This window comes from Vulpes vulpes, chromosome 9, assembly GCF_048418805.1.
Source record: "Vulpes vulpes isolate BD-2025 chromosome 9, VulVul3, whole genome shotgun sequence".
Taxonomy (NCBI): domain Eukaryota; kingdom Metazoa; phylum Chordata; class Mammalia; order Carnivora; family Canidae; genus Vulpes; species Vulpes vulpes.
In genome coordinates, this window is record NC_132788.1 from 52059828 (window position 1) to 52085020 (window position 25193).

Consider the following 25193-nt stretch of genomic DNA (forward strand, 5'->3'; position numbering starts at 1 on the left):
CCTAAAACACCACTGGCCTACAACCACTGTAAGCTAAATTCTTGCTGTGAGTTTTTTAGAATCTTCATTCCTTTGAGTTGTATGAATTTGAGTCAAACTGCTAATGTAAGAGAAAATAAATAGTTCTAAGTTTGGCATGAAGACCTAAAGGACAAGAAGGGTTTAGAATAAGCTGCTTATTTCTACAAGGTTACTTCTCATTGGTGACCCAGACTTAGGCAAGGGTAGTTATTTTAGGATGAAATATAAAAAAATATAAATGTCTATATACAAATGTGTAAAATATATGTGTATGTAGATAGACATAGTGCATATAAAGCTGGTTGTAAATAATCTCAACTGTTACAGCACTCTGAAGTCATCAGATATTGGCTAATAATTTTATTTCAAAGAAGTATAGTCACTGAAAAGAAAAAGGTTAAACGAGGGTGTCTTAAAAATTACTAATTCTAAGATATTCTTCTTGTTAAGAATTGCTAGTTGAATCTGTGAATGTTGACAACTTTTCTCCACGAAAGAATATTCTTCAGTTAGCATTACATACTTTTATTTTTTATTTTTAATGAATTTTTTAAAATAAAGATTTATTTATTATTCATGAGATACACAGGCACAGGGAGAAGCAGGCTCCTCGCAGGGAGCCCAATGCAGGACTCAATCCCAGATCCTGGGATCACGACCTGAGCCGAAGGCAGGCGCGCAACTGCTGAGCCACCCAGGCGTCCCAGCATTATATACTTTTAAGCAATTTTACATTTATACCATTCAAATCAGATGTAATAACACAGTATAGGAACATTTTTAGTAAATTATTTTATTTAGTTATAATACCCATCTCCAACAGCTTGAAATAAAAATTTCCATGGTCTTCAATTGAACTCTATGCCATTTTCCTTTAGAATGTCTTGTTTTTCATTAAAATAATTTCTAAACCACTCTATGTGTTCAATCTTCTGTTTAACACTCAGGTATGGGTTTTTGGAAAGGCCACAGGTCACCAGTTCCATGAAGTGGCGAATTGGTCCTTGCTTTGGAAAATCTTTCAGGTGTATATCCAGAAATATATGTTCATGAAATTCTGAACCCTCATCATCAAAACCTAGGAAATGAGATAAAAATCCATTATAATTTTGGTGTATAACCTCTACCATAAAATTAACATTGATGAGTATTGCAGTTAAAGCCATGAATCTTGGAGTTAGACCTAGGTTTGCCCACCAATATAACAACTGTGACTGGGCAAATTAACTTCTCTGAGCAACAGTTTTTGGGAATAAAATGAAGATTAAAAAAGAACCTTCTTGTGGGGTTTCTGTAAAGATTACATAGACACAAAGCTTATACAACTCTTTTATAACTCTTAGCATATTATACATGTTCAAAGTGTAGCAGCAGCTACTGCTAATGAAAACTTAAAATCTAAAGCAACCACTAAGAAAACTTTACAAATTATACTAAAAAAATTTACATAAATAAAACAAAATAGAATCCTAAAACATGTTCAAGCAGAGCACATGAGGCCGCCCCAAAAAGGGGAATGAACAAGTAATGAAATAGGAGACTTAAGTCCTAACAAATCAATAATTACTTCAAATGTAAATGATCTAAATACGTTGATCAGGGCAGCCTGGGTGGCTCAGGGGTTTAGCGCCGCCTTCAGCCCAGGGCCTGATCCAGGAGACCCTGGATCGATTCCCACGTCGGGCTCTCTGCATGGAGCCTGCTTCTCCCTCTGCCTGTGTCTCTGCCTCTCTCTCTCTCTCTCTCTCTCAAGAATAAATAAATAAAATCTTTTAAAAAAATAAATACACTGATCAAAAGATACAGATTGCAGAGTAGGTATAAAAAAGTGCTCCAACTATATGCTTTCTATAAGATACTCACTTCGAACACAACATACATAGGTAGTTTGAAAAGAAAAAGATGGAGAAAAATGTATCTTAACATTAAATTTTTTAAAAAAGGAAGCATGGAAAAAAAAAAAAAAAAGGAAGCATGAGGGCAGACCCAGTGGCGCTGCGGTTTAGCCCGCCTGCAGCCCAGGGCATGATCCTGGAGACCCTGGATCGAGTCCCATATCAGGCTCTCTGTATGATGCCTGCTTCTCCCTCTGCCTGTGTCTCTGCCTCTCTCTCTCTCTATGAATAAATACACAAAATCTTAAAAAAAATAAAAATAGGGATCCCTGGGTGGCGCAGTGGTTTAGCGCCTGCCTTTGGCCCAGGGCGTGATCCTGGAGACCCAGGATCGAATCCCACATCGGGCTCCCGGTGCATGGAGCCTGCTTCTCCCTCTGCCTGTGTCTCTGCCTCTCTCTCTCTCTCTCTCTCTCTCTCTCTGTGACTATCATAAATAAATAAATTTAAAAAAAAATTAAAAAAAATAAAAAAAGGAAGCATGAGTGGTTATATGATTATCAGACAAAAGAGACTTCAGAGCAAAGAAAATTACTAGGGAGAAAGAAAAACATTACATAACAAAAGGGTCAAGGGTCAATCCACAAAGAGTGATCTGAATTACATATGCATAAACAACAGAGTTTCTAAATACATGAAAAAAAAATATGATAGAAATAAAGGAGAAATAGAAAAGCTGAGAGTTATAGTGGGGATTTCAACAGTCTACTGTTAGTAACTTTGAGAACTATGAGGTAGAAAATTAGCCAGGATAAAGAAGCTCCGAACAACATCAACAAACATTATCAAACTGATGTCTACAGAACCCTCCACCAAACTATTTCAGAATACGAATTCTTTTCAAGCATTCATGGAACATTCACCTGGCTGGACCACATGTGGGGTTACAAACTACAAGACATTTAAAATAACTGGAGTGATACACAGTACATTCTCAGATCATAATGGAATCCAACTAGAAATCAGTAACAGAAAGACAATAGGAAACAGTTAAAAATTAAATATACTTAAAAATAATTCATAGGTCTAGCTGAAATCGCAAAGATAATTCAGAAAACACTCAGAATTGAATGAAAAATGAAAACAAAACAAATCAAAATCAGTGGGACAAGACTAAAGCAGTGCTAAGAGGTATACATGCAGCACTAAATGAATACATAAGAGGAAAAATCTCAAATCAATAATCTAAGTTCCCACCTCAAGAACCTAGCAAAGGAGCAAAACAATCCTAAAGCAAGAAAAATGAAGGAGGGTGGCTCAGCAGTTGAATGTCTGCCTTCAGCCCAGGGCGTGATCCTGGAGTCCCAGGATCAAGTCCCATATCTTGCTCCCTGCCTGAAGCCTGCTTCTCCTTCTGTCTTGTCTCTGCCTCTCTCTCTCTCTCTCTCTCTCTCTCTCTCTGTCTCTCATGAATAAATAAATAAATAAAATCTTAAAAAAAAAAGAAAAGAAAAAGGAAGGAAATAATAAAGAAAATATCCAAAATCAGTAAAATTGAAAACAGAAAAATAGAGACAAAGCAACAAATGCAATACTAGTTCTTCAAAAAAAAGAATCAGTAAAATTGATAAATTTCTATTAAGTCTGATAAAGAAAAGAGTGACACAGAAATGAAAAGGAGGTTATTGCTATAAAAACTGAAATCATTAGGGATAAGGGAATACCACAAACAAGTAGCTCAACAACTTAAAAAAATGGACAATTTAAAAAAAATACACTAAAGGACCAAAATTCAAGCCAAAATAAAATAGATTACTTGAATAGTCTCATAACTATTAAAGAAAAGGAATTTGTAGTTTAAAAGGTCTCAAAAGGGGATCCCTGGGTGGCTCAGTGGTTTAGTGCCTGCCTTTGGCCCAGGGTGTGATCCTGGAGTCCCAGGATTGAGTCCCGCATCAGGCTCCCTGCATGCAGCCTGCTTCTCCCTCTGCCTGTGTCTCTGGAGCTTCTCTCTCTCTCTCTCTCTCTCTCTCTCTGTCTCTCATGAATAAGTAAATAAAATCTTAAAAAATAAAAAAAATAAAAATAAAGGTCTCAAAAAAGAAATTCCTCAGCCCACATGGCTTCAACTGAGAATTTTAACACTGAAAGAAAAACTAACACCAGCTTTACACAATCTCTTCCAGAAAGTAGAATACTCCTAACTCATTTTATAAGGCCAGTATTACCTTGTTATCAAACCAAAGACACAACCACAAAACAAATAAATGAACTGAGAGAGAGAAAGTTACAAACCATTATCTCTAATGAACTTGGAGGCAGAAACTTTTAACAAAATTAGCAAACAAACCAACAATTAATAAAGAGATTTATATACCAAGATTAAGTGGGACTTAAAACAGCTATGCAGGGCGGTTTAACATTTGGAAATCAATGTAATCCATTGATTTAAATGGATTTAAAGAAGGACATTGTTAAAGAAGCAATGTCCTATGACACAACACCCCCCCCCCCTTGACCTTGGGGTTATGAGTTTGAGCCCCATGTTAGGTGTAGAGATTACAAACTGGTTAACAAGCCAGATGTCTTTTTCCAGGTGAATGGCTACACAAACTATATGTCACATTCAAATCATGGACTATTACTCAACTAAAAACAAGCTACAAACATACTGATACATGCAACAACTTGGATAAATCTCCAGATAATTATTCAGGCTGAGTGAAAAAAAGTTAATTCCCAAAGGTTACACACTGTAAGATCATATTCGTATATATTTCTTGAAGTGACAAATTTATAGAAATGGTGAAAGGATTTAGTGATTGTGAGGGATCCAGGACTAAGAAAGGGAGGCAGTGGAAGGCAAGCAGGTGTGGTCACAAAAGGGCTATACGAGGGCTCTTTGAAGTGATGGAACTGTGTATCTTGACTGCAGTGGTGGTCACGTGAGTCTACATATGTGATAAAATTGTACATTATTAAATATGTACATGTAAAGGAGTACTTATAAAACTGGTGACAACTGAACATGGTTGAATTGTATCAATGTCAATTGCCTGGCTGTAATACTGTAATAGGATTTTGTAGGAAGTAACTGTTGGGCAAAACTGTGTAAAGGCTAACCAGGATACTTACTTCTTCAGTGGCATGTGAATATACAATTCTCTCAAAATAAAAGGCTTAAATGCTTTCTACTTACTTAGAGTTAGTTTATATTTACTGAAAGAGATTTTTTAAAAATTTATTTGGACATTTAAAGATCTATGTGTTATTTTTATTGAAGCTAAATACAAAATAAATCAAAGTGGCAGACTGACAAATGGCCACATATCACTTCTATACCTCTATACATGCCCCTTCACAATGTGACTTTGTCATTCTCCCCATAAATGGAGGCTGTTTCTCAAACACCTGATTCAGCATTGGCCAAGTGACCTACTTTGGTCAATGGGATATTACTAAACACAGTGCAAAGGCTTGAAAAGTACTTACATGTTAATCCTTGCTCTTCCTTGCCACTAGGAACTCTACTACAGCCATGTAGTAGAGCCCAAGCTACTCTGTGAGATGATGAGTGACATATAACCCAGTTACCTCCATCTCCCCTGACAACAGCCAGCACCAACAACCAGACATGTGAAACAAGCCACTCTAGAGGGAACTGCCCTCAACTAAGCTGCCAAAACTAACAAGAAAGCCCATAAATTCATGATCAGTTATAACTTAGTTGTAAAGTTTCAGGGGTAGCATGTTACATATCAAAAACTGACAACACTTATTACACTTACACTTTTTTGGTGGCATACATATGGCTAAAGAATATTCAAGAGCAAGACTGTTGACTGAGTAGGGGCAAACACATGATTAAATTTAAAGTCAAGGTCAAAGCTAAAATAAAAATGATTTTTTAAATCAATCCAATATATAATAACTACTACAAAACCTAAGTAGGAATAATGCCACCTTACTGCTCCTATAAATCTCTATGCTGACAAAGCAAAGCAGAAGGCGTAAACCAGTTCTCAAAAACAAAACAAAAACAAAAAAACCCAAACTGGATAAAAGCTACTTTAAACTGGGAAATAATTTATATATTTTATGTGGTAAAACAACTAACTAATTTTTTACATAAATGAAAAACACAACACTGGGAAGCAAAGCTATAAACACAGGACATGTCATTTTGTCATTTTCAGTATTAGGTTCAGAAACTGGCTTGGCATGACTCACTCCTAAAAATAAAACATCTTTCCCCAAAAGCATCAAAGTTAATCTGGAAGCTGTTAGTAGAGAGTACATGACATTTTACTAATCTTAAAATTTAGAAATAAGAAATACAGAAGAATATTATCGAACTCTTGAAGCTCCAAATTCCAATGCCAGTCTCTCAAAGTATTCTGAAGTTCCTAAGTGTATACTGAGGGGAGTGATCAAAGTGAGAGAGTTTCCACAGTTCCTTTCCTGTTTTTTGTTCAGATAACAATTGCCTCAAGGAGCTGGAAATGAGATACCTCCCCTTCCCACCCACCCTAAAGCATCAATAATATGCAGAGTGCATACGGAAACTTGTCACATTTATCTCCCTAACCTGACCAAGAGACATATTTTTTTTTCCTTTTGTAAAAATTAAACTTTTTCAACAACCAGGTCAAATTTAAGATAAATTCCTTTGGGAGTTTGGACAATTAAGATTTTGATGAACTGAAGTGTTTTACTCTTGATGAGAATGTACACTAACTCTTATTTTCCAGTTACCCTACTTGGTGGTTCCTAGAAAATACACATCCTCACTAATAGTTTAAGATTTGAGATCCTGGGCAGCCTGGGTGGCTCAGGGGCTTAGCGCCACCTTTGACCCAGGGTGTGATCCTGGAGACCCGGGATCAACTCCCACATTGGGCTCCCTGCATGGAGCCTGCTTCTCCCTTTGCCTGTGTCTCTGCCTGTCTCTCTCTCTCTGTGTGTGTCTCATGAATAAATAAATAAAATCTTAAAAAAAAAAAAAAAGATTGAGATCCTTCTAGGATAGTAAACCCTTTCACGATATTGTTGTAGGAACAGAGATGATGATGGTTGATGATGCTTTACTTGTACAACCTCACTTGTTTATCAGAAGAATCCTGTAAAATAAATCCTATCATTATTGCCATTATTTCATAGACAGGGGAAGTGAGGCTTAGTGAGATTAAGCATACAATTCACTCAAAACTTGAACTCCTAATCACTGTCTCTCCTAAATAAAGTCACAAGTTATCCTACCTCAATATTGGGTCTTAAAACCATGTTTTTAACTATCAGGACTTATAATATCCAAGTTTCATCAAATAATGAAATCTTCCCTTAATGTATTGTTAACTTTTTTCTTTTTAAAAATCTGTGTTCACATCAGGGGGTGAATATCATTTATATGTATTATATACCAAGAACTGCGCTGAGCAACTCAAATAACTTTGTCTTACTTCTTACATTCTTTCAATGAGGTATCTTTAATTTTACAAACGAGGAGACACATCTAGTATTTTAACCTCAAGAGGTTAGTTTCCTCAAAGGCAAATGGCGAATCACTAAGAGAGTTGGATCTGTACCATGATTTGCACAACTAAAAAGTCCTTGGGCTTTTTTCACCTTTCCTTGATACCCACACCAGAGTATGGAAAGCATAATACTTTGAGAAATACTCATGTTATGTGACAGATGAAACAACATCCTTTATTACTGCATATACCATACAAATACATAATATATTCAGAATTTGTTAAAGGAATTATCATTCTTGAAAAAGTTTTCCTATAAAGTAAAACTTTATGAAGATGCAAGACAATATGTTTCTGATATTTAAGCTTCTATTCTACTTATTAATCCAAACAAATGAGATTTTCAAAAAATAAAATGTTACAGTGACAGCATAATACTACAAAGGTTAAAATATGGACTACATTTTCCTACGACTTAGTGAGGTGTTTACAATTCCTAGCTAACTGTACATGAATCTCTTCTAATTGAAAATATACCTAAACTGTTTAGCTGATGATAACATAAAAAATGGCATAAAATAAATAGCACAGTAATACAATATCCCTTTTGAGTGAGGAAGAGGTAACATCTCCAGAATAATCTTCAGGAAAGTAGATAATAGCATCTAGTAATTCAAAGAATGTAGGTATGTATGCAGCCTGAGTTCCAAAAAATTTTGAAGCCTTCTAACATCTTTCCTTTAGGTAGCTTTCAAGCAGGAGAACCTTGCATCTCTTTAATGCAACAGTTTTATGAGTAAAAGATAACTAAGCATAAAACGTTCAGAGTTGTAATGTTCTCCAAAATTGAAATTTGATCTCATACTCAGGATTTAATATAAGAGAAGATTTTCCAGGTAATCTCCTGCTCGGCAATTAGGAAACTGTCATTATTTCCAGTCAATACTTTCATGTCACGTAAAAATTCATGATGCATTTCTGCTGTATAATTTTACTTCCTTTTAAAATTTGTATTATTTTTTTAAGTAGTCTTTATACCAGCAAAGAGCCCAACATGGGGCTTGAGCTCATGACCATGACGTCAAGACCTGAGTGGAGATCAAGAGCTGGATGCTTAGCGGTGCATCGGTGACTCAGTCAGTTAATCTGCCTTTGGCTAAGGTCATGATCTTAGGGTCCTGGGAACAAGCCCCATGGTGGGCTCCCTCCTCAGCGGCTGGTCTCCTTCTCCCTCTCCCTCTGCCCCTCTACACTGCTTGTGCTCACTCTCAAATAAATAAATACAATCTTTATTATTACTAAATTTCTTTTCAGACACCACAAGGATGTTTATACAAGGCTCTAAAATTCATGAAAATATCTAGACTCTGAACACCTGCCAGATTTCATCTCCATACTGAATTTTTTTTTCCATACTTAATTTTATAAACCTCTGAAATTAAGACCTACCTGCTTCATTGTTAATTGGAAACTCCCATAGCTTCCCATCTTTCGTCCACTGGATCATTTCTGCAAAACCATTCTGAAGCGGCTGTTCATTTACTGCAGCTAACTGCTTAGCAAATTCTATATCCCAGAGTGAAGGTGTAGTCTCTATAATAGAAACATTTCAAATCATCACAAGTCAATGTATATATCTTTATTTTTTTTAATGTAATACAATTAACTCCAAATTGGTAACACACTTCAGGCCCTGCGGCTTAGAAATAAACAGTATATGATGAAAGGTCACTCTTGAGAGCTAAAACTAAACAAAAATGACATAAAAAGCCTACAGTGACAATTACTGCAAGCCTTTTGTTTTACTACACTGCTAGGCAAGCAATCTCTAAAGTCTCACTGCCCCCTCTACTGGAAAGGAATAAAAAGGCATATTTTGTTTAAGAATGTTTTCATGAATGCAAATATTTTTTTAAAAGGTTTATTTATTTTAGAGAGAGAAAGCACATGAGTGAAGGGGGGGTAGTAGAGAATCTCAAGCAGACTCCCCGCTGAGCATAGATCTCACAACCCTGAGAACAGATCTGAGCCAAAATCAAGAGTTGGATGCTTTACCGACTGAACCACACAGGGGCCCCACAAATGTGAATATTTTTTATATAACATGTGACTTTGATATTTAAACTTCAGCCTATTTATTTTTAGTCTGTCAAGATAAATCACAATGTTCTACTATTAAAGACCAAATATATCAAATTAACATAAAAATAATGACAATACTACTAATGAATATGGAGCACTTACTCTGTGTTAATGCTTTTTATTTTTTTAGGATTTTTTTCCATTTATTCATGAGAGACACAGAGAAGGAGGCAAAGACATAGGCAGAGGGAGAAGCAGGTTCCCTGTGGGGAGACTCAATCCCTTGACCCCAGGATCATGCCCTGAGCCAAAGGCACTCAACCACTGAGCCACCCAGACGTCCCTGTGTTAATGCTTTTTATGCATTAGTTCATTTGATCCTCACTACCAACTCTGTAAGTTCATATAATGTTAGCTGTTATAACCACCATTATATTGCATTTCAATCATTTATTTGCTTTGGAAATTGAAGACATCTTGCAAGAATGAATCCTATTTCCACCAGGCACTGCTAGTAGGAATGTAAAATGGAACAACCTCTTTGAAAAATAGTTTGGCAGTTTCTCAAAAAAGTTATAAATACATTTAGTGTACAACTATCTGACTCCTAGATATTTCCCCCAAAGAAAATATATGTGTCCACACAGACCTGTATGTGAAGGTTCATGTGTGACTAGGCCTGACCATGTACTGACTGCTGTAAATTAAGCATGTGGGCCCTAGGACATCTGAGGGAGAGAAAAGATCACATCAGTTAACTTAATTAGCCACATCTACAAGAGTAATCACAGCAGCAAAATAATTGAGTGATTATAGTCACAGTTTATAGATTTGTTCAGTGGACACTGACCAACTCATGTCTTTTCTGTGACCACGATCATCACCACCATCATCATTACTGCTCATAGCTACAGCGAGGTACTGAATGTACCCTGTGTTCCTGGCATGGTGCCTGACACTTTAATTATATTACCTCATTTAATCCTTCAGAAGTATGTATTAGCTCCATTTTCTAGATGGAAAAAGGGAACTCAGAGAAGTTAGTCTGGCAGAAATTATTATTTGAATAATCCACATCTATCAGACTCCTTCCACTAAAGCTATATTGTCTCTCAGCTCTAGATTACTCCAGGATAAGCAGGAAGGTCTCCAACTATATCCTTTGCAGGAGTGGTAGGAACCTGGAGGGGAGCAAAATGTGGGAACCGTGGGAGAGAAGAACTCATTCATTCCATCATTACGTAACTACTCAATACCAACTCTACATCAGGCATTGTTTTAGGTGGTAATGAAATAGCTGTGAAAAAATGCTAAATTTGTTTGTACATAGGTGGTACTGTACTTATTGGAAACAAAAGACATTCTTCAGTATCTTTGTTAGAGTAAATTTTTTAAAAAGACTTTACTTATTTATTCAAGAGAGTGAGAAAGAGAAAGCAAGCAGCGGGAGGAGCAGAGGGAGAGGGATAAGCAGACTCCACTCCATCCCACAATCTTGAGATGACCATGACCTGAGCTGAAACCAAGAATGGGATGCTTACCCAAGTAAGCCACATAGGTGAGATTAAATTTTATAAATTTGTACTACTTTATTAGAGTACAATCACTTTATATTGTTTTATAAAACACATAAAACTTCAGTGTTTCCTTGCCAGCTAATTTCAGTTTTAGGAATAGGATTTCTGATTTAAAAAAGCAAGCTGGCTCCTTCAAGAATCTGAGTGTCTCTTTCAGCTGTTCATTAGGTAGATAATAGCAGCTGCCCTGTAAATAAATTCCCTTTTTGAAGTAAGTTTAACAGCTGCCACTTTAACAGGGAAGAGGTGATCCATTCTCCATGACTGCATGTTTTGCTTTTTTTCATGAAGCTTGTTACAATCATCTATGTGTGTATGTATATGTATGTGTATGCGTGCATGCACATTCTGTATTTCCTTTTTTTTTTTCTTTAAGGTAATCGCAACACCCAACCGTTGGGCTTGAACCCATGACCCTGAGACCCAAAGTTACATGCTCTGAGGACTAAGCCAGTCAAGTGGCCCTTGTATTTCCTATCCATCGTACAGGACAGAATGTAATTTTCACAATAAAAGAAGGTGGGTTGTTCTCTTTGCTTCACCTTCAGTTTATTTTTTATTTTTAAAAATGTTTTATTTATTCATGAGAGACACAGAGAGTCAGAGACACAGGCAGAAGAACAAGCAGGATCCCTGTAGGGAGCCCAATGTGGGACTTGATCCCAGAACCCTGGTATCACATGCCGAGCCAAAAACGAATGTTCAACCACTGAGCCACCCAGGCGTCCCTCATCTTCAGTTTAAATGAACAAACACTGAATTAACTCCTTTCCTCTATGGCTAGATATTTTATAGCTCAATTTATTTAAAAAAGGCATTTATGATTTAAGATAATTGCTATGATCTGTCAGCCATTTGGCTAGGTGCTTCTAAGCATACAAAAATCAGTGAAATCCAGCCCCTAATATTTAGGAGTTTGCTGAATAGTGGGAAAAACCAGATGTTTATATAAGTAACTGACAGATTATATGAGCCATTAGAGGCTAGCCTCAGAACTTAATTATAAAATTATTTTTATGAAGTCCAAAAAGATAACTTCTAATCTTTGGAAATGAAAGTCACTTGTAAACTGAAGACCATTTGTATCGAGTTTCCTCATTTATTTTACATTATCAGTAAATTGGGATGCCTGGGTGGCTCAGTGGTTGAGTGTCTGCCTTTGGCTCAGGGTATGATCCCCGGTCTGGGGATCGAGTCCTGCATCGGGCCCCCAGCATGGACCCTGCTTCCCCCTCTGCCTCTCTCTGTGTCTCTCATGAATAAATAAATAAAATCTTAAAAATAAATAATCAGTAAATCATATTTAATGTCAAGGAAGAAGACACTTTCCTATCTCTTTTAATTACTTACAATGGGAAATATGAAGGATCTGACTTCTTACCAAAGAAAGAAGGGGTAAGAACAGAGAACATGGTTCTGTGTGAAAACATACACACATAGGTCGCTAAATATATTTCTTGAAGGCTCTTCTTTCCAGCTCTTACACAATCACTAAATCACTTCATTAAGTTACTTCTACAAATGCTATTTTCTCTTCTAGATAGCAAACGGCCTTAGGGCAGAAACCCCAGTTTATCTTTTGTAATAGTACAGTTTCAAACTGGGGTGATCATTAATATTCGAACCCACATCAATAGCCAATGGATAGCTCTGGATTTATGAAGTTGGCAGTACCTATCTCCTATTGTCCCACAGAATGCAACATTTCAAGGGAGGAATCTGACCAAGACTAGCAATGTCAACAACTACATTCATAACCAGGATCCAGGCCAATGACAGGATGGATTATTAAAATACCTGACATTGTGCAATCAAAACATTAAGGACTTTTTTTTGAAAGATGGGATGTTTCTACACCTGAGAAATAATGTTTGTTTGTTTAAAGATTTATTTATGTATTCATGAGAGACAGAGAGAGAATGGCAGAGACACAGGCAGAGGGAGAAGCAGGCTCCCTGCAGGGAACCCAATGTGGGTCTCAATCCCTGGACCCCGGGATCACACCCTGAGCAAAAGGCAGATGCTCAACTGCTGAGCCTCCCAGGCATCCCTGAGAAATAGTGTTCTTAACAAACCTGTTTCAGATGTCTCTTCAGTAACTGCCTTAAGGTCAAAAATATTAAGTCTCTTCCCTTTGAGCATATTTTTCCTAAGACTGAAAAAGAAAAAATAATTTAATTTTTATACATTGCCAAGAAAAAATTATTTAAGAAAAAAATTTTTTTTAAAAGATTGCATTTATTTATTTATTCATGAAAGACACACAGAGAGAGACAGGCAGAGACACAGGCAGAGGGAGAAGCAGGCTTCACGTAGGGAGCCTGATGCGGCATTTGATTCCAGGACTTCAGGATCGTGCCCTGGGCCAAAGGTAGGCACTAAACCACTGAGCCATCCAAGGATCCCCAAGAAAAAAATTTTATATGAAAGACTAGGATAGAATTTTTTAAAAATTCCACTGACCCACACCAGACATTTTATTTTTATTTTTTTCACACCAGACATTTTAACTAAATTGTCAGATCTTTAGAACTGATACTAAAAACCGGAACAAATGCACTTGAAATTTTGCATCATGATACAATAAAGCAGTTTAAGTAGCTTAATTTCCAAAATATCTAACTGAAAAGATTAGCTTAATGTGCTATAATTTTTATGTGATCCATTTCATATTGAAGTTTTAGAAAACTCAACATTAGAAAGCTATTAGAATATGCTAAATTATAAACTGTTAAAGCCAACATTTGTCTTAGTTTAAGGGTAGAAAACACTGCCTGTTTAATTACAAACTATAATTATAAAAGATGGAATAGATAAATCAAAACATTCCCACTTATAAGGCACTCATTCTGCAATTTTAACATAATGATTAACTTTTTTTACATAACATTTATAATTAACTATTGAAATTAATGTCAGGGAGTTAATAGGTAACTTTTCCCTGTGTATTTTAATCAACTGCTTTATGCATCAATTCACATTCATACTTGAATAAATTTACTGGTAGATTAAAAACTAATGCAAAACTGGAGAGTTCACTTTAAAATAATTTTGAATTCTCTTCTGAATCAAAATTACTTTCTTCTATGAAATTACATTAACTGAAAAAATTTAAATACCATATTGAAATTAGATAAAGTGATCTTAAATCACTTAAGTTTTCCTCTAGCTGGCTCCCAAGTATTTTTTTCTTTTTTTTATGATTTTATTTATTTATTCATGAGAGACACAGGCAGAGGGAGAAGCAGACTCCCTACAGGAAGCCTGATGTGGGACTCAATCCCAGGGCCCCAGTGTCATGCCCTGAGCGAAAGCCTCAATGGCTGAGCCACCCAGGTGTCTGGATCCTCAAGTATTCTTAAATAAAGGTATTTATGCTCCCCAACTCTTCTCAGTGCTTTGTATCCTTCTCCCCACCTGCACTCCCTCATTTTGCATCAGGTAAACAGGATGATACATTAAGGTAACTCACAGTAAAGAGGGAATGATTTGGTCAAGTATGGAATTTTAGAACGTACTAAAGAGGAAGCGAAGGGAACAGTCATTTGCTATGCATCTACTATATATAGTTGGCACATTCCTTTCCTATTTCTCAAGAAAGCCATTTAAGTTAGGCTTCAATTTTAGCATTTTATAGATAAGGAAACAGACCAACAAGGCTATATAAGTTGCCCCAGTCCCAGAATTAGTCAGTGGCACAGTGCCAAGATTCTGAGGCAGGCCAGAATGACTCCAGTCAGTGCCCTGTGCCTCACCCCTCTCTGTCTCTTGCTGAAAGAATAAGCCCAGGGTACATTTGTGGTGATCAGTTCAGGCCAAGACCGTCTCAGGCTGTCCCACAACAAAGCACAGTGAATACGCTGGTATCTCACCACGGCTTCCCCTTACTCTAGGGTCCTTCAGCCAGCTTTTCAACACAGTCATTATATGCACATAAACGCCTGTCCTAATTTTTTAGCTTCTCCCTTGCCACCTTCTAATTTTTAAAACTTTTTTTTTTTTTTTGATATGTGCATTGGGGGTTGGGGGTGGGGGCAGAGGGAGAGACAGAATCTTAAGGAGGCTCCATGCCCAACACAGATCCCATGCGGGACTCAATTTCACAACCCTGAGATCATGACCTGAGCTGAAATGAAGAGATGGACACTTAACCAACTGAGCCACCCAGGCGCCCCATCACCTTCTAATTGTTAATGACAGCTAATATCATTAAGGATTAAATTATGATATACCATTCTGATGTAGCTACATGGGATCATTTCAAAGAAGACTAATTCAAACAAGACAAATAAAAAATTTTTTTTAAGTAAGCTCTACGGCCAACACGGGGCTTGAACTCACAACTTCCTGAGTCCCACCTCTACTGACTGAGTCAGCCAGGGACCCCTGAAATTAAATATTCTTGAGGAATCTTAGTAAAACACTAAGTACACATTCTACTTTATTCAATAATATGTCATAGGTATAAAATCACTTTAAACTAGTAATTCAAATAATCTCCCTAAGTCAGCTATAACTTCTTGACTTCATTTTTAACTGTTGAGTATCTTTTAGAATTGTCCTGTACATATTAGTACTTGAACTTCTGAAAGGAGCTAACTCAAGTTGCTGGGATTATACTTAAAATCCACAGAACACATAACACACTAAAAATACTCCCAACTGTAAGCATCATCTTCTATAAAGATGATGTAAGTTTTTATTAGAGCATTAGAGCATACTAAATATACTAAATATACTAAGTATCTGGTTCCCCCTTCTCAACTACCATTTCATGGCCTCAAAGGAGAGAAAACAAACTTTCTATAAATACAGACAGCTTTCTATCATAGAATAATTACATAAGGCATGGCTTAACATCTTTAAGTCTGCAAATTACCAAATTCAAATTGCTACAAATAATTTACCACGTTAAGGTATTATAATAGGTCTTCCTTTCTTTTTTTTTTTGATGGTGGATTATTTCTCCAAGGTATGAATAATGATAATTATACAGAGAGATATAAAGATTTTTTTAAATTTTTACTTATTTATGATAGTCACACACAGAGAGAGAGAGAGAGGCAGAGACACAGGCAGAGGGAGAAGCAGGCTCCATGCACTGGGAGCCCGACATGGGATTCGATCCTAGGTCTCCAGGATCGCGCCCTGGGCCAAAGGCAGGCGCTAAACCGCTGCGCCACCCAGGGATCCCAGATATAAAGATTATATAAATATACATTGTTATATACATATCAGGATGAAAATGATGCTTCTTACAAAATGTTTGTTTGTTCAGAATTCAATCAGCTCCACTTATCCTAAATCAGGAGACTTCTATTCATCATGGATAAATGGAAGGCAGGGCCTAATTTGATTAATGGTAGAGAAAAGCATAAGACTGCTAAACCCAGAACATCTTTTCCTTTACAGGAAATGGTACATGCAAAGCGTGAAGACAGATAAAAATGCATCCATAGGGATCCCTGGGTGGCGCAGCGGTTTAGCGCCTGCCTTTGGCCCAGGGCACGATCCTGGAGACCCAGGATCGAATCCCATGTCGGGCTCCCGGTGCATGGAGCCTGCTTCTCCCTCTGCCTGTGTCTCTGCCTCTCTCTCTCTCTCTCTCTCTCTCTCTGACTATCATAAATAAATAAAAATAAAAAAAAATAAATTAAAAAAAATGCATCCATAATGCTCAAATATCTATCAGCAATAACACGCACAGAATAAAGTACATATACAGAGAATTAAACAAAACCAAACAGACTGCAAAGCCTGAATACCTTTTTTTAACATCACTGGTCTTTTGGCTCATGTAGTCATCAGATCCTTCATCAAACTGAATTTGATGCACTGGTCTTGTACTAGCTCTAATTGTGGCAGATTTGGCAACTTTCATGTCTGATATTATGTTACTGACACTGAAATAAGAAAAAGGTCAAGTATGTTAGAAATTGTAGCTACAGGATAGTAATAAACGTTCTTGCACACGGGATTCATATCACTTAATTCATTTTTTTTTCACTTCCATGCACTAATACATTATAAAATGTTATGTTTAAATGAAAGATTATATGTCACACATTAACATTTACATTCCATAGACCACTAAGATTTGTTTCCTTTTGAAACATAACTTTTGAAGGTGTTCTTTAGAAATGTTCATTTAAAATATCAGTGTCACTTATGAAAAAGAATCAAACATTTGAAGTTGTGTATCAATTTCAAACCTGGAATGAAGTAATGAGATCAGAGGCTAAGTGAGAAGGTGCCAGCTAAAAGGATAAGAGAAACAAGTGAAGGAAACAGGACTGAAGATGATCATGATACTGTGTATAAGATCAGATTAGTTAATAGGAAAAAGTTAATTTTCTCAGTAAACTGTCTTGTTCTGTTATTTGTTTTTAATAACATTACTGAATTTACTGTCTTTTTCAGGGACATGAAATTGTGTAACTTTGTGGGAAAAATTTAAACCATTCCACTGATCTTTTATTTTTTTAAAAAAAGATTTCATTTATCCATTTGACAGAGGGAGACTGAGCACAAGCAGGAAGAGCTGCAGAAGGAAAGGGGAAAACAGGCTCCCCACTGAGCAGAGAGCCAGATGCGAGGCTCAGTCCCAGGACCTCAGGATCATGACATGAGCCGAGGGAGACACTCAACTTACTGAGCCACCCAGGCACCCCTGTTCAAACTCCATTGATCTTTTAAAAACTGCAATCTTTCTTAAAATGTGAGTTTTCTTTTTCTTTTTTTTTCTTTTTAAAGATTCATATTTATTTTAGAGAAACAAAAGCAGACTCATTGCTGAGTGCAAAGTCTGACATAGGACTTGATCTCACAACCCTAAGATCAGACCTGAGCCAAAAACCACAACATGGACCAACAAACTGCACCACCCAGACACCTCAAGATGTGAATTTTCTTAAAAAAGCAAATTACTAATATTCCATTTAGGAGAAATATATATAAATGAATATATTGTGTACATTACTCACCAGTCATATGAAAAGAGCCTCTTTTGAAAAACTAGCATTACAGACAGAACTATTTGATTCACTAACCTAATTTTCGCTCTTCCTCCATTTTTCTGTGCCTTTGAGACTTCTTCATGCTGCTGGAGCTGCCTGAGCAGCTCTGACTTGGTTGTCTGCTTATCAAAAGGGAGAAAATCTGCAATAGCAGATGCAGCAGCTACCAACTCAGGACTCAAGGACTTGGTTCTAACAAAGAAAATGAAAACCAAATTAAAAAAAAAAAAAAGGCATTACTTATTATGCCAATAGTTTAGTGTACAGTAAAATGATTTTTTCAGAGAAAGCTTTTTTGCCATTCAAAAAATACCATTTCTGACAAAATCAAGAATTTTAAAATATTAGTTTTTTTTTTTTTTTTTTTTTTAAGTAGGTACTACAAACAAGGTGGAGCCTAAAGTAGGGCTCAAACTCAGGACCCTGAGGCCTGAGCCAAGATCAAGAGCCACACATTCAATTCACTGAGCCACCCAGGAGCTCTACATATTGGTTTTATATGAATTTTAAAAGACTCATTTATTTGAAAAAGAGATTGAGAGCGTGTGCTTGCATGAGATAGGGGAGGGTCAGAGGAGAAAAGCAGACTCCCTGCTGAGCAGGAAGCCCAATAGGGCTGGAGTGGGGGGGCTGGATCCTGGGGCTCCAGGATCATGACCTGAGCAGAAGGCAGATGCTTAACTGAGTCACCAAGGCGCCCCTTATATAAACTTTAAAATGTTAAAAGCTGAAGTTAATGGATACTTGTTGAAGCATAATACTAACTCAGAACAATATATTAAAGTAGAGGGGTGAGGAAAAGAAAAAAATGGCTATTATAATTTACTGGATTTTTAAATTAGATGCCAATTTATTTCAGAAACTATATATACTGCAAGCAAATATTAAAGTAGCTAAATCTATTCACCTATCATGATAAATCCATATAACAGTACTCAGCTCACACCAAAAACATGAATGAAACAATGAAAAGTTGTATTAAAAAAAAAAGTATGCACTGTATGATTCCATTTATATCAACTTCTAGAACAGGCAAAGTTAATGTAAGGTGAAAAAAAAATCAGAATAGTTGTGAGGCAGAAGGCTACTGACAGGAAGACAGAAATGAGAAATGCTCTGTGTCTTGATAAGCATGAGGCTACATGGACATATCATATCCATTTGACAAAATCCTATAGCTAAGATGTGCATGCTTCAAAGTATGCAAATTTTACCTGAAAAAAAAAAAAGAACCATAAATCATCATCATGATCTAGCAAGAGATAGAAAGTAGGTAAAGATATAAATGACACAAGAAAGGCAAAATGTTGGTTACTGAAACTCTGTAGGTCCAAAGGGGTTCATTAACATGATATTGTTTTAAATTTTCCATAAGAAAAAGCTGTAAAAAAAAAGCTCCTTTGGCAGTAATCAGGGTAAATTAATGCAAAAATATGCCAGATGTAAAAAGAAATTATCTAGCTTATTTACATATTCTCACAAAGAACTGCTACCTCAGTGAGTGGAATCCAAGTTAATGGTTTACTATATTTGACTTTCTACATAATGATCCATAATGATCGGTTGTCTAATATGCAAATCAAAGTTCCCAAATCCTTGAAGTTGTTGGATAAAGATTTAAGGACTTTACCTAAGATAGGAGAGTTCTAAAATCTGATTGCTAAAGAAGAAAAACGGGAGAATAAAAGTGGGAATATTACAATTTGTTAAAAAAAAAAAAAGAGCTACTTTCAAAACTATTATCTATGAATAAGGTCTGAACTTTACCTCAAATTACTTACAGAAACTACTTGAGAGGTCTGTTTTCAAATTTTAATATACATATTTGATCAGAATATACAAAGAAGAAAAAGAAAGAAAAAGAATATACAAAGAATATAGATGAGTATTCATTTTCTAGAGCCATGCATTTTATCACGATGATGTTCTTTGTAATCATAGCTTCTGGCTTTATAACTTGAAATGTTCTAATTAATAAAAATTTTCAGGGAGCCTCCATCATTGAAATAAGACAATCTTTACATACTGAGATCTTTCTACATAGATTTTTAAAAGGTGATGAGAACTTTAAAGTAACCTTTAACAATCTATTCTGTCCTATAATTCAGACTATTTCATGAAAACATATTTTATACCCTTCTGTACTTGCTAAACTTGTTTAAAATGAACTATATGACATACACAATTTTGGAAAAAAAATTTTTTTTAAAAGATTTTATTTATTCATGAGAGACACAGAGAGAATGGCAGAGACACAGGCAGAGGGAGAAGCAGGCTCCATGCAGGGAGCCTGACATGGGACTCCATCCTGGGACTCCAGGGCGCCCTGGGCCAAAGGCAGGCTCTAAACTGCTGAGCCACCCTGGGATCCCCTGGAAAAAAAAATTCTAATTAGGGGAAGGATACTATTAAGGTGACACAGAAATTACCATAATTTTTGGCAACTTGATCACATATATCTAAAGACTAAGGGATGCTGCTGGCTGGCTCAGTTGGTTGAGCACCTGACTTAATTTTGGCTCAGGTTATGATCTCAGGGTTAGGAGGAGGAGCCCCAAGGTGCACTCATTCTCCCTCTGCTTCTCCCTTACTTGCGCTTGTGCTCCTTCCCTCTTCAAAAAAAAGAAAGAAGAAGAAGAAGAAGAAGAAGGAAGAAGAAGGAAGAAGAAAGAAGAAGAAAGAAGAAGAAAGAAGAAAGAAGAAAGAAGAAAGAAGAAGAAGAAGAAGAAGAAAGCTCAAAATATAATGCAACTCCTTTTACCTAGCAATTCTACTTCCAGGACTATTTGTCTAAAGAAAATAAGCAGATACATACATGGAATTTGAGAAATACTACACACTCCAAATTTAAGGCCTAAGTAGTTTCATCCTTGTGTCTGAAAGGCAAGTCACCTCTCAGATATCTGCATAGCTTTATCCATAACTTTATTTCAGGTCTCTCTCCTTTTTTTTTTTTTTTAGAGAGAATGCTTGGTGGGGGGACGGGCAGAAGAAGTAGCTGAGAGAGAATCTCAAGCAGACTCCATGCTCAGTACCAAGCCTGATGCAGGGCTTGAACTCACAACCCCAAGATCACGACTTGAGCTGAAATCAAAAGCCGGACACCCAACCGAGCAACCTAAGCGCTCCTTTATTTCAGGTCTTTGCTCAATCACTATTCTTCCAGGATCCCTTTGTGTCTGTGTGGTATGAGTATATATACTCTCTCCCACCCTGTGATTCCCCTGCTATTATGTAAGAAGTAGAGACTTTTTTTTTTTTTTTTTTTTTTTTACTTTTTTTGAGACTGTTTTGTTCACTGTTCTACCTCCATCTCCTTGTACAGTGCCTGAGATACAACAACAATCTAAAGTTGCTGAATGAAAGACGTTAATCATAGCATTATTTTATACTAATGAAAAGCTAGAAATAATCTAAATTTCAACTCATGGATTCATCAATTAATAACTAGCTGAAACCTTCTTATTGGATAATCAGAACAGGTAGTTGCTTAGTTAAAATAAAGTAGGAGCTAGAAATTTTGGTCATTGCTGTACTCACCATGGGTCTTGTTAGGTTCTACAACAAATTCAGACTCACAGGACTACCACAAACATGCCTGGCCCAGTCTATTCAGAAGATAAAGGACAGAACAACAGTAGGCTGGCAGAGTAATCTCAGGTCAGCACTCATGTGGATGACACTGTACATGCCATCCAAAAGTTAGGACAGAAGATCCACACCATGCAGGCACGGGAGCTGTTTGGTTTAGTGCCCCACAGGAATTGGTGAGCTCTTATAACAAGGCCACAGTTTCCAGGGTCCCTACAATGGAATGCAGTTATAGGAGTAACTGCACTCAAGGAAGCATAGGTACCTATAGTTTTCCCAATCTGAATGCAATCAGGGGTCAATTTTATCATGGTATTGTTCCCTTCAGTACATCAGACATCAGCAGTCATCAGGTTAACAGGTGTGGCAGATTCTATTTTTAGAAAACAGAGACAGCATATTTCTGGTCCCACAAACTCTTCCAAAACCTTGCCAAATCCCCGAGAGAGGGAATCCATGTCCCCTCCCCTTAAAACCAGGGGAACCTTTGTGACTGCCTCCAAGAACAAAATGATAGAGATGACTCACTGTGACTTGTGAGCCTAGGTCATATAAAGTGACACAGCTTTTGTTTGGCTCTCTTTTGAGATGTCTGTCCATAGAACTCAGCTAGCAGATTATGGAGAGCCCCAAAGACAGCCTCAGCCAAAGGCCAGCATCAGCCACTGGAATGTAAGTGAGCAAACCACCACCGTGCACAGGCCCTCCCTAGTGCAGAGTGGGGCAGACATAGCTACCTCTGCCACACTCTACCCAAGCCTCGGGATGGTTTGTTACGCAGCAACATGTAATTGGAACAGATTTTAGGGTCTGGAAGTTGGGTGCTACTGTAACAAAAAAAACAATATGTATGGGATAAATTTGGGTATTGGGCAGTGGGTAGAAATTGGAAAGACCTTGAGGGAAGTATTCTCGAGAGCCTCTGGCCTCAAAGAGACTTAGAGCCTGAGGGCCCTCAAAGCTGCTATGAGGGAGAACTTTGGGAAAACCAATATTACTGGAAGCTGCAGGAAAGGGGACTTCTATTTAGCAACCCTGTTGCTTGAAGTAATGTAAAAAATAGTTAATATACTCAGTGAATTGGGTGAGCCAGTAAAAGGAGACTTCCAGTATAGAAGGTGCCTCCTGGCTTCTTAGTTGCCGATGGTAAAATATGAGAAGAGATAAGAAAGAACTGTATCATATAAAGGAGTCAAGACTGGCGGGATCAAAAATAAAACATTTCTCATTCTCAGCAAATGATGCTAAAATTTAGAAATGGCTTCTGAACAGTGATCAAATTCAGGGCAATGTCAGGAAAACATGGTCTAACGATAAAGCCACAGGCATCACTATAAAACCCTTTGTTAAAATCTTAGATTTATTTTTTTCAAAGATTTATTTTTAAGTAATCTCTACAACAAATGTGGGGCTCAAATTCACAATCCTGAGATCAAGAATTACATACTCTACCAAAAGCGCCTGTCAGGCACCCCAAAATCTTAGAAAGATTTAAAATGGTACCTCAGAGAGCCTATAAACAGATAACAGGAATTCTAAAAACTTCTGGGTGTGGTCTCACAGCCTTGCACAGGGAGCTCAATGTAGAGTAGGACTTAAGTTCCCAAACAGTGCCCTACGGCATCCTGGAGCACCCTGGAGAAATACAGCTATCTCTCAGCGACCATGGGAACTACTAAGTCAAGGTGGTTCACAGTTTTGACCCTAGACTACTGCATTCCTTTTGATGACATCATATTTTTGTGAATGGTTCTGGCAGTTGCTGTGATAAAAAAGCAAGTCCCCTCAGAAATCAATATGAAACAGGAAATGAGTGGCAGTGTCCACCCTGATTCCAAGGCTATATCATAAAAATACAAACTCCTTTGGCTCACTTTCTTTTGGTCCACTAGCCGCTGGAGCCCCACTGCCATGTACTGAGAAAGCCCAGGCCACACAGAGGCCACATGTAGGTGTTTCTGGTAACAGTCCTGACTAAGATCTTAGCTAACAGCCAGCTGCAACCCTCAAAGCTATGAATGAGCAAACCCTCAGATGATTCCAGCCACTGGACTTCCAAGTCTTCAGAGTGAGGGCAGAATAGAGCAGAATTAGCCTTCTCCACTGTGTTTTTCCAAAATAACCCATAGAATCCATGAGCATAAAAAATCGTTGTTTTATGCCACTAAGTCTTACAGTAACTGTCATGTAGCCACACTAACTGTATCAATGGCCATTCAATGTAAAATAAAAATTAAAAAAAAAAACTAAAAGCAGGGCATACATGGAGCCACCACAGTCCTAAAGCAAAGGTGATGATTAACCCAAATCTGTGCATCTGGGTTCCCTTAAAAAAAAAAAAAAAAAAAAAAGAGGGTGGGGAACAAAATCATTAAAAGATACATTTATAAAAAAATTTTTATTAAGTCTATGCCCAGTGTGGGGCTCAAACTTATGACCCCAAGATCAAGTGTTGCATGCTCCACTGACTGAGCCAGCCAAGTGCTCCTAAAAGATACATTAAAAAGGGGGAAAAAAAAAAAAAAGATTTGGGCACCTGGGTGGCTCAGTGGTTGAGCATCTCTGCCTATGTCTCTGCTTCTCTTTGTCTCTTGTGTATAAATAAATAAAACCTTTTTTAAAAAAGATTTATTTATTTGAGAGACAAAGTGAGAAAGTATGTGTGTGTAGGAAGAATAAAAAGAGAGGGACAAGCAGACTCCATGCTGAGTACAGAGACCATCGTGGGGCTGGATCTCAGAACCACTATATCATGGCCTGAGTTGAAACCAAGAGTCTGACACTCCACCAACTGTGCCATCCAGGAAACCCTAAAAGATACATTTTTAAAAGAAACATATCTCATTCACCAATCTTTTCATGCGAGGCCAAAGCCCTTCTTTGAGTAGAAGTTCCAACAAACATCTTTTATATATACACTGCACCCATACTACATCCTTCAAGAGTTCCAATTTTGGTTTCTTTAAAGTGGAAACACAGACCAAGAACTTAAAAATGTTTAACAAAGAATTCTGAGTACAGAATTTTCTTACATTTTTCTGCTTATCTCTTCATACCTAATTGGAAAGGAATTCTTATTATTTTTAAAGATTTTATTTATTTATTCATGAGACACACAGAGAGATGCAGAAACACAGATAGAGGGAGAAGCAGGCTCCCTGCAGGAAGCCTGATGCAGGACTTGATCCCTGTACCAAGCCGAAGGTAGATGCTCAACCACTGAGTCATCCAGGCATCCCTGGAAAGGAATTTTTAAAATTTCCGTTTCTGAGTCTTTGCAAAACATTCAATTCATTTTACATAATTAAATTACATAATTATAATAAAAACCACATTGAGTCACAAACAGGTCTGGAAGCTTAAAATAAAACTCTTGATAAGTATTTATATATGTGTTTTTATCATTTAATTCTACATACTTTTATATAATGTTTTTGTTTTATTTGCACCTGGCTCGATCAGTTAGAAGAACATCTGACTCTTGATCTCAGGGCTGTGGGTTTGAGCCCCACACTGTAAAGATTACTTAAAAATAAATAAATAAATAGAGGAGGAGGTACCTATGGATGGGCACTCACTATGTGAATTAGCTTATTC

The 25193-nt window shown here is 37.0% G+C and overlaps 1 protein-coding gene across 3 annotated transcripts in view; it reads right to left on the minus strand.

Annotated features, from left to right (window-relative positions):
• Window positions 1–530: 530 nt before the first annotated feature.
• MRPS31 (mitochondrial ribosomal protein S31) overlaps window positions 531–25193 on the minus strand; it is a 56499-nt gene continuing 31836 nt past the window's right edge. For 2 of the 3 annotated variants that reach the window (XM_072720090.1, XM_025996855.2), the window contains exons 3-7: window positions 18039–18197; window positions 16755–16892; window positions 13065–13144; window positions 8780–8923; window positions 531–1099 (exon numbers count right to left, since the gene is read on the minus strand). In XM_072720090.1, the coding sequence (XP_072576191.1) occupies window positions 870–1099; window positions 8780–8923; window positions 13065–13144; window positions 16755–16892; window positions 18039–18197 (751 nt within the window). In that variant the 3' untranslated portion in view covers window positions 531–869. The remainder of the gene's footprint in view (window positions 1100–8779; window positions 8924–13064; window positions 13145–16754; window positions 16893–18038; window positions 18198–25193) is intronic. The other variant, XM_025996856.2, reaches the window with a different exon arrangement.